Raw genomic sequence first — 17634 nt, 5'->3', positions numbered from 1 at the left:
AAAAAATTTTAATTCAATTTTGGAGCAAGTCTAACTTTTGAAATAAAGAATTTTAAAGAGTTTTAAAAAATTTCAATGCTTTTTATGCTAAGAGAGGATCCATCGGCAGTAAAAATATTTTTTTGTGTTTAATTAGTGCAACATTCGGAAAGTAAAGAGGAATGTGGAGTCATATGAAATGAAGCTCCAGAATTCAAAAGCCACGAAACCTTACCGGGAGACGATGATGTAGAGATCACGACACCAGAAAGAGAAACATTTTTTATTAGTGGATGAAGGGCCTCCATGATTTGAGAGAACATGTTCCAATAGATTTAGTCTTCTTTAGTTCAACTTTTTTATTTATAAGATGATCCCACATATGCCACCTTTTTGTCTTTTCTTTCTTTAAACTTGGGGCAAAATGGCTTATTATGATAAGTCAATTTATCATATCTAGGCTTTCCATTGTAAGACTTAAAAAAATGAGGTGGTTTATAAGCATTTGTGTTGGCACTCAGTCTTGAGACGACCAACACATTATCCTTTGTCTCTTTGGTTTCAGAAATTTTCTTTTCTATGAATAATATTGACCCAAACTTGTTCAAATTCAGGTTGAAGTCCTCTAAAAAATTGAAATAATTGTTACTCATGCTTGGATTTCTTCCATTCTTTAGCATCATTTGGTGTTTCTCATGTAGGCTCAAGTTTAGCCAATTGATCCCAAAGCCTCTTGAGGGTATTATAATATTCTCTCATGGTTTTATCACCTTGTTTGCAATTATGGACCTTGTCTTTGAGATCCCATTTGTATGCCATATCTTTTTGGATATATGTTTGTTTAAAATATTCCCAAGCCTCATTGGCCCTATCAAATTCAAGAATGTTGGAGAAAGGCTATTCATGCATACTACCCATACAGAGGGAAAGAACTTTGGCATGGCCTACTTCTCACTCTTTATAGGCTTTTTTTGAAATCAATTATAGCCTTTTCTTTTTCAATCCCTTTAAGGCTTTTTCCTTTAATCCACCATCGACTTCAACAACCAATTTTGTTAGAATTGATTGTTGTTTCAATGAAGATCCATCAACAAAATGCTATAAGTCTTTACCCATGAGGATTATCTTTACAGCCGCGGCCCACGTGTTGTAGTTCTTTCCATCAAATTTGACGGAAACAATCGTTACAATTTCTTTATCGGTCATAGTGGAGGAAAAAGTGAAGATAAGAATGAAAAGAAAGAAGGGGAGAAGAAAGTAAGGAAAAATTGTTGAAGAAGTTTGATGATGTGCTTCTTGAGGCAACAAACCAATGCTTCACCAATCTCACGAATCTCCTCTTCAAGCTTTTGTCCAAGAGCACCAAAGACTGACACTATGTAAAGAAACAAGTGCACAAATACATTGCCACAAATTGGCTACAAAGGTGCATACTCACAAGTACAAAAGCCTCTAATGGGCCAAATACAAAGAGCCACTAAGGGCCAACACACAATCTCTCAAAAAAGAACAAGAACACAAAAAATATTAAGGCCTTTATTTAACAATGCTTGGGAACATGCATACAAAATACAATAGAGGGAGTGCCTTTATAGGAACTCCCATGATTGGGCCAGCCCCAATTGCTAGATTTCTAGCCATTGGGGCTGGTCCGACAGCTAGTTGGACCAGCTCCCAACATCTCCTGTTACATCAGCATAAAAATAAAAATAAAAAACAAAAACAAAAACAGAAACAGAAACATCTATTACAACCTGAAATGACTGAAATACCCCTGATGGGTATTTCAGTTTACATACACAACTTGAACTATATATATATATATATATACAAAATGCAAATGCCATATACAGAATACATTTTAACAGCCCACATATTATACATTACAAGAAACTAATAACAAGTGACAGTATAGGAAAGAATAAAGGAGAAATAAAGAAACAAACTGTAATGTCGTATAATACACATATTGGATCTGGATCCAAAACTCAGATCCAACTAACGTTATCTCTCAATAGGAGTGCCTGAAAGTGAAGCAATCACCAACCAGATCTTCAAAATCTGCATTCACGACAGAAATTCATGTTTATGTCTAGCAACACTTTCATATAGCATGCTGCAAGTCCTCCATTAAATCTACTCTTAGCTTCTATTATTCCATTACATGGATTGTCCTTAATTTTATTCCAGTTTTCTTTAATGCTTCCATTGCTGTGTTGATAACCCATTGCAATAGGCTGATGAAGACATAGCAGGATACTGGTTGATCTCATAAAATCTTATTTTCTCTTCTTTGATATCTATCTCTACAAGTCCTTGCAATATGATTTTTCAATCCACATGCATTTGGCTGGTCCAAAATAATTACCTTATTGTTTTGGCTCCAAAAACAATTTTTGTTAAGTACACTTTGTGACAGTAAGATCCCACTACTAGCATTATTGAATCCACTACCACTTTAAAGATTATTTATTTATTTAAGCTCATCTAATGCTTGATGGCCTTCTTTTTTTATGTGATAATTTATGATAGGATCTTTGGAGCTTGAGTTTCTGGGATACTGTTGGGAGATAATTATTTTTTTCAGCTTGATTGGATAATCTTATGCAACATCTCTCTCTCTCTCTCTCTCTCTGACACACGCACACACACACACACAAACTGGAGTGATTTTACTTCTTGGACCAATCATGCTTTCTTTTTAGCTACAATGATTTATATAGTGAATTTCTATCATTGTTTTCTTATCACAAACAGTGCAACACAGCTGGTTTTGAGGGCTCATAGAGAAGCAGTCAATTCCTTGAGTGGAAATGGTTCTGCCAAATTAGGAACTGTTGCAACTGTGGTTGCTGCTGCCAACTCAACAGCGATGGAAGCATCCAAAGAAATTGAAGCAGCAATGCAGATCTCTATGAAAGCAGCTCTGTGTATGTTGACTAATAAAACAAATGAAGGTCATATGGATGATCTGTCAATCATGAAGGTGTGGTTAAAATGTTACTGTGATGTTTGTTTATACTGTATAATGGTGTCCAGACAACTTTCTAGGTGATGTAGCATTGAACATCTTTTTAGCTGGACTGATAGCATATTCATCATTGTTAGTCTTCAATCATACTTGAGATGGTAGTGCATATCTAGACCTGAAATGGTACTTCCATTCATTCCAGTTAGCTTTGAATTTAGGTCTTTTTTCATGGGTAACTATATTAATCCTAACCTACTTCAAGTCTTTTGAGTTCTTGGCAGTCCATTTTGTACTTGTCTTTCCAATAGAAATTAGATATAAACTGTTAGTGGGCATATTTTTATGCCAATGGCATCTCATTCATTTTGTTTTATAGTCTCATTACGTTGTCTAATATTTTCTCTTTTACCAAAAATTAAGGCTTGACCTCCTAAGTCAACCAAACCATCTTGGTTGAGTTAGCTAGTTAAGCTTGGCCAATCTAAGGCCTAGCCCTGAGATATCCTACATGGTTGCATATCCTCAAAATTATATTTGCAAATAAGGTGCATACTTGATCAAATAGAATCTTCACAAAAAATCAAAAGTACAAATAACAGATTATTCTCTTTTGATCTTGATAAATACGTTATCTTCTTATAATTGTCCTTGTATATCCTCTTGTTTCTAGTTCGGTTGGATCATGACAAACACAACCTAGGCACAAGTATTCTTTGCTTGAGGAGTTTGCTATCTTGATGCTATAGATCTAATTCATTAAATTATTTGTTTGATTCTATCTCTGGTCATATTATTATAAAGCATTTTGTTTAACATCTGAGAAGGATGACCAACGATTATAGTTGTCTTCTCCTGTTGCTTCAGCCACATGATGCATGAACAATTTAGATTCCTAGCTGAAATTGCATAAATAGGGATGAACCTGGTTTAAAAAACTAAAAGAATCATGCTTGCTTTTCTCTTTAAAATTGTTGTTGTATATTTCTTTATCAGGAGACTCTCCGAGTAAAAGATGAAGAATTACAGCACTTGGCTAGAGAAATACGTGCTCGGGATGCAACAATAAAGGAAATAGCTGAGAAATTAACTGACACTGCAGAAGCTGCGGAAGCTGCTGCATCTGCAGCTCGTACAATGGATGAAGGGCGGAGGGCCGCTTGTTCAGAAGTTGATCGTTTGAAAAAGGAAGCAGAGCAGCAGCTGGAGTTTTCTTCATCAAAGGTATTTAAATGGCTTCTAAGTTATGTTTATTTTTCTGAAAGCAGCCTTCCTTTTTTAGGTAATTCCTGTAAAAAATTCTGTTCTTCCTAGATATGACCTTATATGGACTTCAAAGTCCATTATAGGTTGAAAACTTTTTGGTGGTTAAGTCTTCACCAGCTAAAAGTATTGCTTCCAGACAATTTTAGGGGGAAAGTTGTAGTTTTTTTGCATTAGCAATGCAGTCATTTTGTCATTCACATCCTAACCACAATAGTTTCTTTTTTTTCTATCCCAGTCCTCTTTCAAGGCCGAATAGGATAGATGGATTGATAGAGTTGTCTGTCCTAACCAAGGGGCCTTGAGCTCAAATCCCACCAAGGTGTGATTGTTAAAATGTATACACAAAAGCATTATTGTAAGTATAAATATATATACTTATATACATAGAGATACGTATACATATATTATATGTATACGTATCTCTATATATAAGTATATATATTTATACATTTTTCTCTTTTTACCCGATAAGGGTATTTTTGTCTTTCCACATTTTGCGCATATCCCATTTGGAATATGCTGTACTTTTTTTTCCCTTTTCTTTTTATTTTTTGTAATTCTTTTTTTCTTTTATTTTTGCCTTTTTGCACATTCAAAAAGGGGCATTGGGGGTCTCCCCAATAGAGTCGTTGGGGAGCCCCCAACGGTCACAATTGTGACCGTTGGGAGCTCCCCAACGACTCCTTTGGGGAGCCCCCTCTTGCCCTCTTCTTTCTTGTATAAATAGGGGTGTTCCCCCTTGTTGTAAGATAAGCTTGAGAGTCTCAAGCATTTGCTTTTATATATTGAAATACATGCATTATTGCATGTTTATTATTTACACTTTTTGTGTATTTTGTTCAAGTGTTGTGAGAGTGCTTTCGTGCACTTCTTTTATAAGGTTTTTATGCTTGTTTATGTATTGTCTCTTCGTAGACAATTTCACATGGTATCAGAGCTCGGTTGGTGATTGGAGATCGTGAGATCCACCTTTGTTCGAGTGCCTCGAAAACCGTGCCTTCTGATTTTTTGAGATTGAAGTGGTGGATCTTGCTTCTCAAATATTTTAGAAGGATCTTGTGCTAAGAAGAAGTTGAAACATCGTATTGGTACGTCTTTTTTCTTCTTCTCTCTACGTCTTAATGGGTGAGAAAGAGTCTCACTTTGCCCTTGGCTTCAAGTTGAATGGGTCCAACTATCATATTTGGGCCGGGAATATGGAGGCCCACATAAAAGGAAAAGGATTGTGGGGTTATGTGCAAGGAACAATTCCGGAACCGGAACCCAAGATAACCATAATGGACGGAAGTGAAATCAAGATTCTTGAGGGAGAGGAAAGGATCAAAGCTCTTGAAGAATACTCAAAGAAACACGACGAATGGGAAATGAAGAATTTCAAGATTCTTTCTTGGTTCTTCGCATCCGTCGAAACGAAGATTAATGCCAACATTATCAAATTCAAAAAGGCATCGGAAGCTTGGCATTATCTCGAGAAGATGTATACATCAAGAGACCTATCTCATAAGTATTACCTTCAAAAGAAGGCCCTCTCCCTTACTCAAGGTGAAATGTCTATTAGGGAATATTTTGCCGATCTTTCCTCTATTTGGGATGAGCTCTCTATGCTTGAACCAAAATGGAGTGGAGAGGCAATTGAACTCCGCCACAAGCAACTTGAAGAAGATAGTTTCTTCAATTTTTTGAATGGGTTGAGACCGGAATTTGAGCAAATAAGGTCATCACTTCTATCCTCATTTACTCCTCCCTCTCTTGAAGATGTTCTCACCAAATTAAGTGGTGAGGAGACTCGTATGAATTTATGTAAACAAGGACCAAGTGTTCTTATGGTTCCTTGTAATTATGAAGAAAATAATGAGGTTAATGCTGTATCAAGACCCGGAAATAATGTAAAAACCTATCGTCCTCCTCACTTTAAATTCCAAAATCAAGGAGGAGATGGTGGACAAAGAGGGAAGCGGGACTATAGCAAGACTATATGTCACTTTTGTAAAGAACCGGGGCATATCAAGCCGGTATGTCCCAAATGGAAGAAGCTCCTTGCTATGGCCACCACCGGCGCACCACAAAAGGAAGAGGCATCATCAAGTGGGTCACTCTCGTTGAACCAAATAATGGAAGCCCTTCAACCTCTTCTCAAGGGAGCTACATCCGGTGCCGCCGTGTCTACTTCTTCCATTCCAGGTAAAGTCCCTTGGCTTTTGGACTCAGGTGCATCCTTTCATATGTCCCCAAACATGTTTTCACTTTCCGATTATTCAAAAAATGCTTCTCCATCCTTTGTTTCCACTGCGGATGGAACTTCTCTTGAAATTAAAGGAATAGGTAATTTTGAAACTCAAGATTTTTTTATTCCAAAAATTAGATTTATACCTAAACTTAATTTAAATCTTCTTTCTGTTTCTCAACTCTCGGATCATGGTTGTGATATTAAATTTTCATGTGATAAATGTTTAATACAGGATCGCCTGTCCGGGAAATTGATTGGGGAAGGCTTTAGAAAAGGCGATTTATACTACATGGAATCTCTTCGAGTTCCAAAATCTTTTTGTAATGTTGCCCGAAACAAAGATATAAACATATGGCACAAAAGACTTGGTCATCCTAATATCACCAAGTTGTCTTACTTACATTTTGCAAAAGACCTATGTAAAAGTTCATTTTCTTGTAATGACTGTATTCTCGGAAAAATGAAAAGTTTACCTTTTGAGCAAAGAACTATGTTCTCATCAAAACCCTTTGAAATTGTTCATTCCGATGTTTGGGGACCGGCACCTGTTGTCTCAAAAGGAGGTTTTTCTTATTATGTTATTTTTGTGGATGATTTCTCTAGATATTCATGGATCTTTTTTCTTAAATTCAAACATGAAGTCTTTTCATGCTTTAGAACTTTCCATTTGATGATCAATTTAATAGTAACATAAAGATTTTTAGAAGTGATTCTGGAGGAGAATATCTCTCCAACCAATTTAAAATATATCTTGAAGATCAAGGAATCATTCACCAAAGATCTTGTCCTAAAACCCCCCAACAGAATGGGTTGGCCGAAAGAAAACATAGACATATTATTGAGACCACTAGAACCCTTCTTATTTCCCAGAACATACCAAAAAATTTTTGGGCTGAAGCTGCTCTTGCTTCTGTTTATCTGATAAATCGTTTGCCTTCTAGATTATTAGGAAAAATATCCCCTTTTGAGATTTTATATAAACTTGAACCAGATTATAATAGGTTACGAGTCTTCGGGTGTAAGTGTTTCATACTTACGGATAAGAATGACAAACTCTCTCCCAAGGCTATCCCCTGCGCTTTTCTTGGCTATTCTGAAACTCAAAAGGGATTTCGGTGTTATGATCTTCGAGAAGATAAGTTATATGTCTCTAGAAATGTAACTTTTTTGGAAAATGAAAGTGGATTTGAAAAAAATATTTCGCAACAAGAAAATTTTGATTATTCCTTCCTTTTTGACTTATTGTCTAGTAATGATGATATATCTAGTGATGATGATGTATCATCAAACCATGATGAGGACATTGAGGGTAATGTCGAAGAGCATAACCAACAAGAAGGCAGGATTTCAAGTGATCCAATAACATACTCACGTAGAAACCAAGACACCTTTAGAAGTGCTATTGATCAATATAGTGAACTTGTTCCTGTTCTCGATCACCGTAGATCTGAGAGGAATAGGAGACCTCCAACTCGTTTTGTCTCATTTGATTCATTTTCACCCCGATATAGGGCTTGTCTTAGTGCCATTCATTCTTATTTTGAACCTAGAAATTTTGAAGAAGCTAAAAAATGTATAGAATGGCAAGAAGCTATGCAAAATGAACTTAATGCTCTTAAAAAGGCTGAAACTTGGGATTTCGAAACTCTACCCATAGGAAAGAAAACTATAGGTTGTCGATGGGTTTTTAAGGTTAAAACTAAGAGTAACGGATCCCTTGAAAGGTATAAAGCTCGCTTAGTTGCAAAAGGATATGGGCAAGAGTATGAAATTGATTATGAAGAAACTTTTGCTCCTGTAGCCCGAATGGTTACAGTTAGATGTCTTATCACTATTGCATTTATTAAAAATTGGAATATTTTTCAAATGGATGTAAAAAATGCTTTTTTAAATGGTGAGCTTAACGAAGAAGTGTATATGGATGCTCCACCAGGCATGGAGATCCCTAAAGATAAAGTTCTTCATCTTCGAAAGGCCCTTTATGGTTTGAAACAGGCCCCCAAAGCTTGGTATGACAGATTTACCAGTGTAATGCTGGAAAATGGTTTCTCCTCCTGTTATACTGACACTGCTCTATTTACTAGAAAATCTAAGGCAGGGATTGTAATATTGTTACTATATGTTGATGACATGTTAATTACAGGTGATGATGTTCAAGGAGTCAAGGGTATTAAGTCCGCCTTGACTTCAAAATTTGAGATGTCAGACTTGGGTTTTCTGACATATTTTCTTGGAATTGAGGTTGCTTATTCGCAACGTGGTTATTTTCTATCTCAGTCTAAGCTTGCTTGTGAGATTATTGACAGATCAGGGATTTCTGATGACAAAGTATGCGAAACTCCTGAAGTTGTGGGAGCAAAAATGAAGATTGACGACGGTGTTCCTCTAACGGATCCTACTCCTTACAGGCAGTTGGTAGGCTCTTTAATGTATCTTAGCATTACTCGACCCGATTTGTCACATGCTATACACATCGCCAGCCAATTTCAGCATGCTCCTACAACCGTTCATATGAGTGCTGTGCTTCGCATCATCAAATATTTAAAGGGAACGGTGAATAAGGGAGTATTCCTATCTTCTTCTTCTGAATTAAAATTGCTTGCTTATACTGACTCAGATTGGGGAGGTGACCCTAGTAACCGTCACTCCACCACTGGTTTTTGTATTTTCTTAGGAGAATCGTTGATCTCGTGGCGATGTAAGAAGCAACAGAAGGTATCCTTATCATCCACTGAAGCCGAATACAGAGCCATGGCATCCACTACCATGGAAATTGTATGGATTCGACGCCTCTTGGAAGATATGGGAGTGCCTATCAGAGAACCAACTAAGTTGTGCTGCGACAATAAAAGTGCAATCTATATTGCCAAAAACCACACCTTTCATGAGCGAACAAAGCATATTGAGATGGACTGCCATTATGTCAGGGAAGAATACTTGAAGAAGGTCATTGATTTACCATACGTGACGTCTGAATATCAACTTGCGGACTTCTTCACAAAAGCTCTTTGTTCGCCTAGATTTCATTTCCTCCTTGACAAACTTGCGGTTATCACACCGTAAGTTTGAGGGGGGGTGTTAAAATGTATACACAAAAGCATTATTGTAAGTATAAATATATATACTTATATACATAGAGATACATATACATATATTATATGTATACGTATCTCTATATATAAGTATATATATTTATACATTTTTCTCTTTTTACCCGATAAGGGTATTTTTGTCTTTCCACATTTTGCGCATATCCCATTTGGAATATGCTGTACTTTTTTTTCCCTTTTCTTTTTATTTTTTGTAATTCTTTTTTTCTTTTATTTTTGCCTTTTTGCACATTCAAAAAGGGGCATTGGGGGTCTCCCCAATAGAGTCGTTGGGGAGCCCCCAACGGTCACAATTGTGACCGTTGGGAGCTCCCCAACGACTCCTTTGGGGAGCCCCCTCTTGCCCTCTTCTTTCTTGTATAAATAGGGGTGTTCCCCCTTGTTGTAAGATAAGCTTGAGAGTCTCAAGCATTTGCTTTTATATATTGAAATACATGCATTATTGCATGTTTATTATTTACACTTTTTGTGTATTTTGTTCAAGTGTTGTGAGAGTGCTTTCGTGCACTTCTTTTATAAGGTTTTTATGCTTGTTTATGTATTGTCTCTTCGTAGACAATTTCACATGGTATCAGAGCTCGGTTGGTGATTGGAGATCGTGAGATCCACCTTTGTTCGAGTGCCTCGAAAACCGTGCCTTCTGATTTTTTGAGATTGAAGTGGTGGATCTTGCTTCTCAAATATTTTAGAAGGATCTTGTGCTAAGAAGAAGTTGAAACATCGTATTGGTACGTCTTTTTTCTTCTTCTCTCTACGTCTTAATGGGTGAGAAAGAGTCTCACTTTGCCCTTGGCTTCAAGTTGAATGGGTCCAACTATCATATTTGGGCCGGGAATATGGAGGCCCACATAAAAGGAAAAGGATTGTGGGGTTATGTGCAAGGAACAATTCCGGAACCGGAACCCAAGATAACCATAATGGACGGAAGTGAAATCAAGATTCTTGAGGGAGAGGAAAGGATCAAAGCTCTTGAAGAATACTCAAAGAAACACGACGAATGGGAAATGAAGAATTTCAAGATTCTTTCTTGGTTCTTCGCATCCGTCGAAACGAAGATTAATGCCAACATTATCAAATTCAAAAAGGCATCGGAAGCTTGGCATTATCTCGAGAAGATGTATACATCAAGAGACCTATCTCATAAGTATTACCTTCAAAAGAAGGCCCTCTCCCTTACTCAAGGTGAAATGTCTATTAGGGAATATTTTGCCGATCTTTCCTCTATTTGGGATGAGCTCTCTATGCTTGAACCAAAATGGAGTGGAGAGGCAATTGAACTCCGCCACAAGCAACTTGAAGAAGATAGTTTCTTCAATTTTTTGAATGGGTTGAGACCGGAATTTGAGCAAATAAGGTCATCACTTCTATCCTCATTTACTCCTCCCTCTCTTGAAGATGTTCTCACCAAATTAAGTGGTGAGGAGACTCGTATGAATTTATGTAAACAAGGACCAAGTGTTCTTATGGTTCCTTGTAATTATGAAGAAAATAATGAGGTTAATGCTGTATCAAGACCCGGAAATAATGTAAAAACCTATCGTCCTCCTCACTTTAAATTCCAAAATCAAGGAGGAGATGGTGGACAAAGAGGGAAGCGGGACTATAGCAAGACTATATGTCACTTTTGTAAAGAACCGGGGCATATCAAGCCGGTATGTCCCAAATGGAAGAAGCTCCTTGCTATGGCCACCACCGGCGCACCACAAAAGGAAGAGGCATCATCAAGTGGGTCACTCTCGTTGAACCAAATAATGGAAGCCCTTCAACCTCTTCTCAAGGGAGCTACATCCGGTGCCGCCGTGTCTACTTCTTCCATTCCAGGTAAAGTCCCTTGGCTTTTGGACTCAGGTGCATCCTTTCATATGTCCCCAAACATGTTTTCACTTTCCGATTATTCAAAAAATGCTTCTCCATCCTTTGTTTCCACTGCGGATGGAACTTCTCTTGAAATTAAAGGAATAGGTAATTTTGAAACTCAAGATTTTTTTATTCCAAAAATTAGATTTATACCTAAACTTAATTTAAATCTTCTTTCTGTTTCTCAACTCTCGGATCATGGTTGTGATATTAAATTTTCATGTGATAAATGTTTAATACAGGATCGCCTGTCCGGGAAATTGATTGGGGAAGGCTTTAGAAAAGGCGATTTATACTACATGGAATCTCTTCGAGTTCCAAAATCTTTTTGTAATGTTGCCCGAAACAAAGATATAAACATATGGCACAAAAGACTTGGTCATCCTAATATCACCAAGTTGTCTTACTTACATTTTGCAAAAGACCTATGTAAAAGTTCATTTTCTTGTAATGACTGTATTCTCGGAAAAATGAAAAGTTTACCTTTTGAGCAAAGAACTATGTTCTCATCAAAACCCTTTGAAATTGTTCATTCCGATGTTTGGGGACCGGCACCTGTTGTCTCAAAAGGAGGTTTTTCTTATTATGTTATTTTTGTGGATGATTTCTCTAGATATTCATGGATCTTTTTTCTTAAATTCAAACATGAAGTCTTTTCATGCTTTAGAACTTTCCATTTGATGATCAATTTAATAGTAACATAAAGATTTTTAGAAGTGATTCTGGAGGAGAATATCTCTCCAACCAATTTAAAATATATCTTGAAGATCAAGGAATCATTCACCAAAGATCTTGTCCTAAAACCCCCCAACAGAATGGGTTGGCCGAAAGAAAACATAGACATATTATTGAGACCACTAGAACCCTTCTTATTTCCCAGAACATACCAAAAAATTTTTGGGCTGAAGCTGCTCTTGCTTCTGTTTATCTGATAAATCGTTTGCCTTCTAGATTATTAGGAAAAATATCCCCTTTTGAGATTTTATATAAACTTGAACCAGATTATAATAGGTTACGAGTCTTCGGGTGTAAGTGTTTCATACTTACGGATAAGAATGACAAACTCTCTCCCAAGGCTATCCCCTGCGCTTTTCTTGGCTATTCTGAAACTCAAAAGGGATTTCGGTGTTATGATCTTCGAGAAGATAAGTTATATGTCTCTAGAAATGTAACTTTTTTGGAAAATGAAAGTGGATTTGAAAAAAATATTTCGCAACAAGAAAATTTTGATTATTCCTTCCTTTTTGACTTATTGTCTAGTAATGATGATATATCTAGTGATGATGATGTATCATCAAACCATGATGAGGACATTGAGGGTAATGTCGAAGAGCATAACCAACAAGAAGGCAGGATTTCAAGTGATCCAATAACATACTCACGTAGAAACCAAGACACCTTTAGAAGTGCTATTGATCAATATAGTGAACTTGTTCCTGTTCTCGATCACCGTAGATCTGAGAGGAATAGGAGACCTCCAACTCGTTTTGTCTCATTTGATTCATTTTCACCCCGATATAGGGCTTGTCTTAGTGCCATTCATTCTTATTTTGAACCTAGAAATTTTGAAGAAGCTAAAAAATGTATAGAATGGCAAGAAGCTATGCAAAATGAACTTAATGCTCTTAAAAGGGCTGAAACTTGGGATTTCGAAACTCTACCCATAGGAAAGAAAACTATAGGTTGTCGATGGGTTTTTAAGGTTAAAACTAAGAGTAACGGATCCCTTGAAAGGTATAAAGCTCGCTTAGTTGCAAAAGGATATGGGCAAGAGTATGGAATTGATTATGAAGAAACTTTTGCTCCTGTAGCCCGAATGGTTACAGTTAGATGTCTTATCACTATTGCATCTATTAAAAATTGGAATATTTTTCAAATGGATGTAAAAAATGCTTTTTTAAATTGTGATCTTAACGAAGAAGTGTATATGGATGCTCCACCAGGCATGGAGATCCCTAAAGATAAAGTTCTTCATCTTCGAAAGGCCCTTTATGGTTTGAAACAGGCCCCCAAAGCTTGGTATGACAGATTTACCAGTGTAATGCTGGAAAATGGTTTCTCCTCCTGTTATACTGACACTGCTCTATTTACTAGAAAATCTAAGGCAGGGATTGTAATATTGTTACTATATGTTGATGACATGTTAATTACAGGTGATGATGTTCAAGGAGTCAAGGGTATTAAGTCCGCCTTGACTTCAAAATTTGAGATGTCAGACTTGGGTTTTCTGACATATTTTCTTGGAATTGAGGTTGCTTATTCGCAACGTGGTTATTTTCTATCTCAGTCTAAGCTTGCTTGTGAGATTATTGACAGATCAGGGATTTCTGATGACAAAGTATGCGAAACTCCTGAAGTTGTGGGAGCAAAAATGAAGATTGACGACGGTGTTCCTCTAACGGATCCTACTCCTTACAGGCAGTTGGTAGGCTCTTTAATGTATCTTAGCATTACTCGACCCGATTTGTCACATGCTATACACATCGCCAGCCAATTTCAGCATGCTCCTACAACCGTTCATATGAGTGCTGTGCTTCGCATCATCAGATATTTAAAGGGAACGGTGAATAAGGGAGTATTCCTATCTTCTTCTTCTGAATTAAAATTGCTTGCTTATACTGACTCAGATTGGGGAGGTGACCCTAGTAACCGTCACTCCACCACTGGTTTTTGTATTTTCTTAGGAGAATCGTTGATCTCGTGGCGATGTAAGAAGCAACAGAAGGTATCCTTATCATCCACTGAAGCCGAATACAGAGCCATGGCATCCACTACCATGGAAATTGTATGGATTCGACGCCTCTTGGAAGATATGGGAGTGCCTATCAGAGAACCAACTAAGTTGTGCTGCGACAATAAAAGTGCAATCTATATTGCCAAAAACCACACCTTTCATGAGCGAACAAAGCATATTGAGATGGACTGCCATTATGTCAGGGAAGAATACTTGAAGAAGGTCATTGATTTACCATACGTGACGTCTGAATATCAACTTGCGGACTTCTTCACAAAAGCTCTTTGTTCGCCTAGATTTCATTTCCTCCTTGACAAACTTGCGGTTATCACACCGTAAGTTTGAGGGGGGGTGTTAAAATGTATACACAAAAGCATTATTGTAAGTATAAATATATATACTTATATACATAGAGATACATATACATATATTATATGTATACGTATCTCTATATATAAGTATATATATTTATACATTTTTCTCTTTTTACCCGATAAGGGTATTTTTGTCTTTCCACATTTTGCGCATATCCCATTTGGAATATGCTGTACTTTTTTTTCCCTTTTCTTTTTATTTTTTGTAATTCTTTTTTTCTTTTATTTTTGCCTTTTTGCACATTCAAAAAGGGGCATTGGGGGTCTCCCCAATAGAGTCGTTGGGGAGCCCCCAACGGTCACAATTGTGACCGTTGGGAGCTCCCCAACGACTCCTTTGGGGAGCCCCCTCTTGCCCTCTTCTTTCTTGTATAAATAGGGGTGTTCCCCCTTGTTGTAAGATAAGCTTGAGAGTCTCAAGCATTTGCTTTTATATATTGAAATACATGCATTATTGCATGTTTATTATTTACACTTTTTGTGTATTTTGTTCAAGTGTTGTGAGAGTGCTTTCGTGCACTTCTTTTATAAGGTTTTTATGCTTGTTTATGTATTGTCTCTTCGTAGACAATTTCACATGGTATCAGAGCTCGGTTGGTGATTGGAGATCGTGAGATCCACCTTTGTTCGAGTGCCTCGAAAACCGTGCCTTCTGATTTTTTGAGATTGAAGTGGTGGATCTTGCTTCTCAAATATTTTAGAAGGATCTTGTGCTAAGAAGAAGTTGAAACATCGTATTGGTACGTCTTTTTTCTTCTTCTCTCTACGTCTTAATGGGTGAGAAAGAGTCTCACTTTGCCCTTGGCTTCAAGTTGAATGGGTCCAACTATCATATTTGGGCCGGGAATATGGAGGCCCACATAAAAGGAAAAGGATTGTGGGGTTATGTGCAAGGAACAATTCCGGAACCGGAACCCAAGATAACCATAATGGACGGAAGTGAAATCAAGATTCTTGAGGGAGAGGAAAGGATCAAAGCTCTTGAAGAATACTCAAAGAAACACGACGAATGGGAAATGAAGAATTTCAAGATTCTTTCTTGGTTCTTCGCATCCGTCGAAACGAAGATTAATGCCAACATTATCAAATTCAAAAAGGCATCGGAAGCTTGGCATTATCTCGAGAAGATGTATACATCAAGAGACCTATCTCATAAGTATTACCTTCAAAAGAAGGCCCTCTCCCTTACTCAAGGTGAAATGTCTATTAGGGAATATTTTGCCGATCTTTCCTCTATTTGGGATGAGCTCTCTATGCTTGAACCAAAATGGAGTGGAGAGGCAATTGAACTCCGCCACAAGCAACTTGAAGAAGATAGTTTCTTCAATTTTTTGAATGGGTTGAGACCGGAATTTGAGCAAATAAGGTCATCACTTCTATCCTCATTTACTCCTCCCTCTCTTGAAGATGTTCTCACCAAATTAAGTGGTGAGGAGACTCGTATGAATTTATGTAAACAAGGACCAAGTGTTCTTATGGTTCCTTGTAATTATGAAGAAAATAATGAGGTTAATGCTGTATCAAGACCCGGAAATAATGTAAAAACCTATCGTCCTCCTCACTTTAAATTCCAAAATCAAGGAGGAGATGGTGGACAAAGAGGGAAGCGGGACTATAGCAAGACTATATGTCACTTTTGTAAAGAACCGGGGCATATCAAGCCGGTATGTCCCAAATGGAAGAAGCTCCTTGCTATGGCCACCACCGGCGCACCACAAAAGGAAGAGGCATCATCAAGTGGGTCACTCTCGTTGAACCAAATAATGGAAGCCCTTCAACCTCTTCTCAAGGGAGCTACATCCGGTGCCGCCGTGTCTACTTCTTCCATTCCAGGTAAAGTCCCTTGGCTTTTGGACTCAGGTGCATCCTTTCATATGTCCCCAAACATGTTTTCACTTTCCGATTATTCAAAAAATGCTTCTCCATCCTTTGTTTCCACTGCGGATGGAACTTCTCTTGAAATTAAAGGAATAGGTAATTTTGAAACTCAAGATTTTTTTATTCCAAAAATTAGATTTATACCTAAACTTAATTTAAATCTTCTTTCTGTTTCTCAACTCTCGGATCATGGTTGTGATATTAAATTTTCATGTGATAAATGTTTAATACAGGATCGCCTGTCCGGGAAATTGATTGGGGAAGGCTTTAGAAAAGGCGATTTATACTACATGGAATCTCTTCGAGTTCCAAAATCTTTTTGTAATGTTGCCCGAAACAAAGATATAAACATATGGCACAAAAGACTTGGTCATCCTAATATCACCAAGTTGTCTTACTTACATTTTGCAAAAGACCTATGTAAAAGTTCATTTTCTTGTAATGACTGTATTCTCGGAAAAATGAAAAGTTTACCTTTTGAGCAAAGAACTATGTTCTCATCAAAACCCTTTGAAATTGTTCATTCCGATGTTTGGGGACCGGCACCTGTTGTCTCAAAAGGAGGTTTTTCTTATTATGTTATTTTTGTGGATGATTTCTCTAGATATTCATGGATCTTTTTTCTTAAATTCAAACATGAAGTCTTTTCATGCTTTAGAACTTTCCATTTGATGATCAATTTAATAGTAACATAAAGATTTTTAGAAGTGATTCTGGAGGAGAATATCTCTCCAACCAATTTAAAATATATCTTGAAGATCAAGGAATCATTCACCAAAGATCTTGTCCTAAAACCCCCCAACAGAATGGGTTGGCCGAAAGAAAACATAGACATATTATTGAGACCACTAGAACCCTTCTTATTTCCCAGAACATACCAAAAAATTTTTGGGCTGAAGCTGCTCTTGCTTCTGTTTATCTGATAAATCGTTTGCCTTCTAGATTATTAGGAAAAATATCCCCTTTTGAGATTTTATATAAACTTGAACCAGATTATAATAGGTTACGAGTCTTCGGGTGTAAGTGTTTCATACTTACGGATAAGAATGACAAACTCTCTCCCAAGGCTATCCCCTGCGCTTTTCTTGGCTATTCTGAAACTCAAAAGGGATTTCGGTGTTATGATCTTCGAGAAGATAAGTTATATGTCTCTAGAAATGTAACTTTTTTGGAAAATGAAAGTGGATTTGAAAAAAATATTTCGCAACAAGAAAATTTTGATTATTCCTTCCTTTTTGACT

At 37.1% G+C, this 17634-nt stretch overlaps 1 protein-coding gene across 1 annotated transcript in view; it reads left to right on the top strand.

Annotated features, from left to right (window-relative positions):
• Nucleotides 1–17634, top strand: part of SWAP70 (Pleckstrin homology (PH) domain-containing protein) — a 64167-nt gene that overhangs the window by 28142 nt on the left and 18391 nt on the right. The window contains exons 7-8 of the mRNA XM_089995292.1: nt 2737–2965; nt 3944–4171. Of these exons, the coding sequence (XP_089851418.1) occupies nt 2737–2965; nt 3944–4171 (457 nt within the window). The remainder of the gene's footprint in view (nt 1–2736; nt 2966–3943; nt 4172–17634) is intronic.

Source organism: Nuphar pumila, chromosome 2, assembly GCF_984573655.1.
Source record: "Nuphar pumila chromosome 2, dmNupPumi1.hap1.1, whole genome shotgun sequence".
Lineage (NCBI taxonomy): Eukaryota > Viridiplantae > Streptophyta > Magnoliopsida > Nymphaeales > Nymphaeaceae > Nuphar > Nuphar pumila.
The sequence above is the reverse complement of the archived record's forward strand: the minus strand, read 5'-3'. Positions and strand labels throughout refer to the sequence as shown.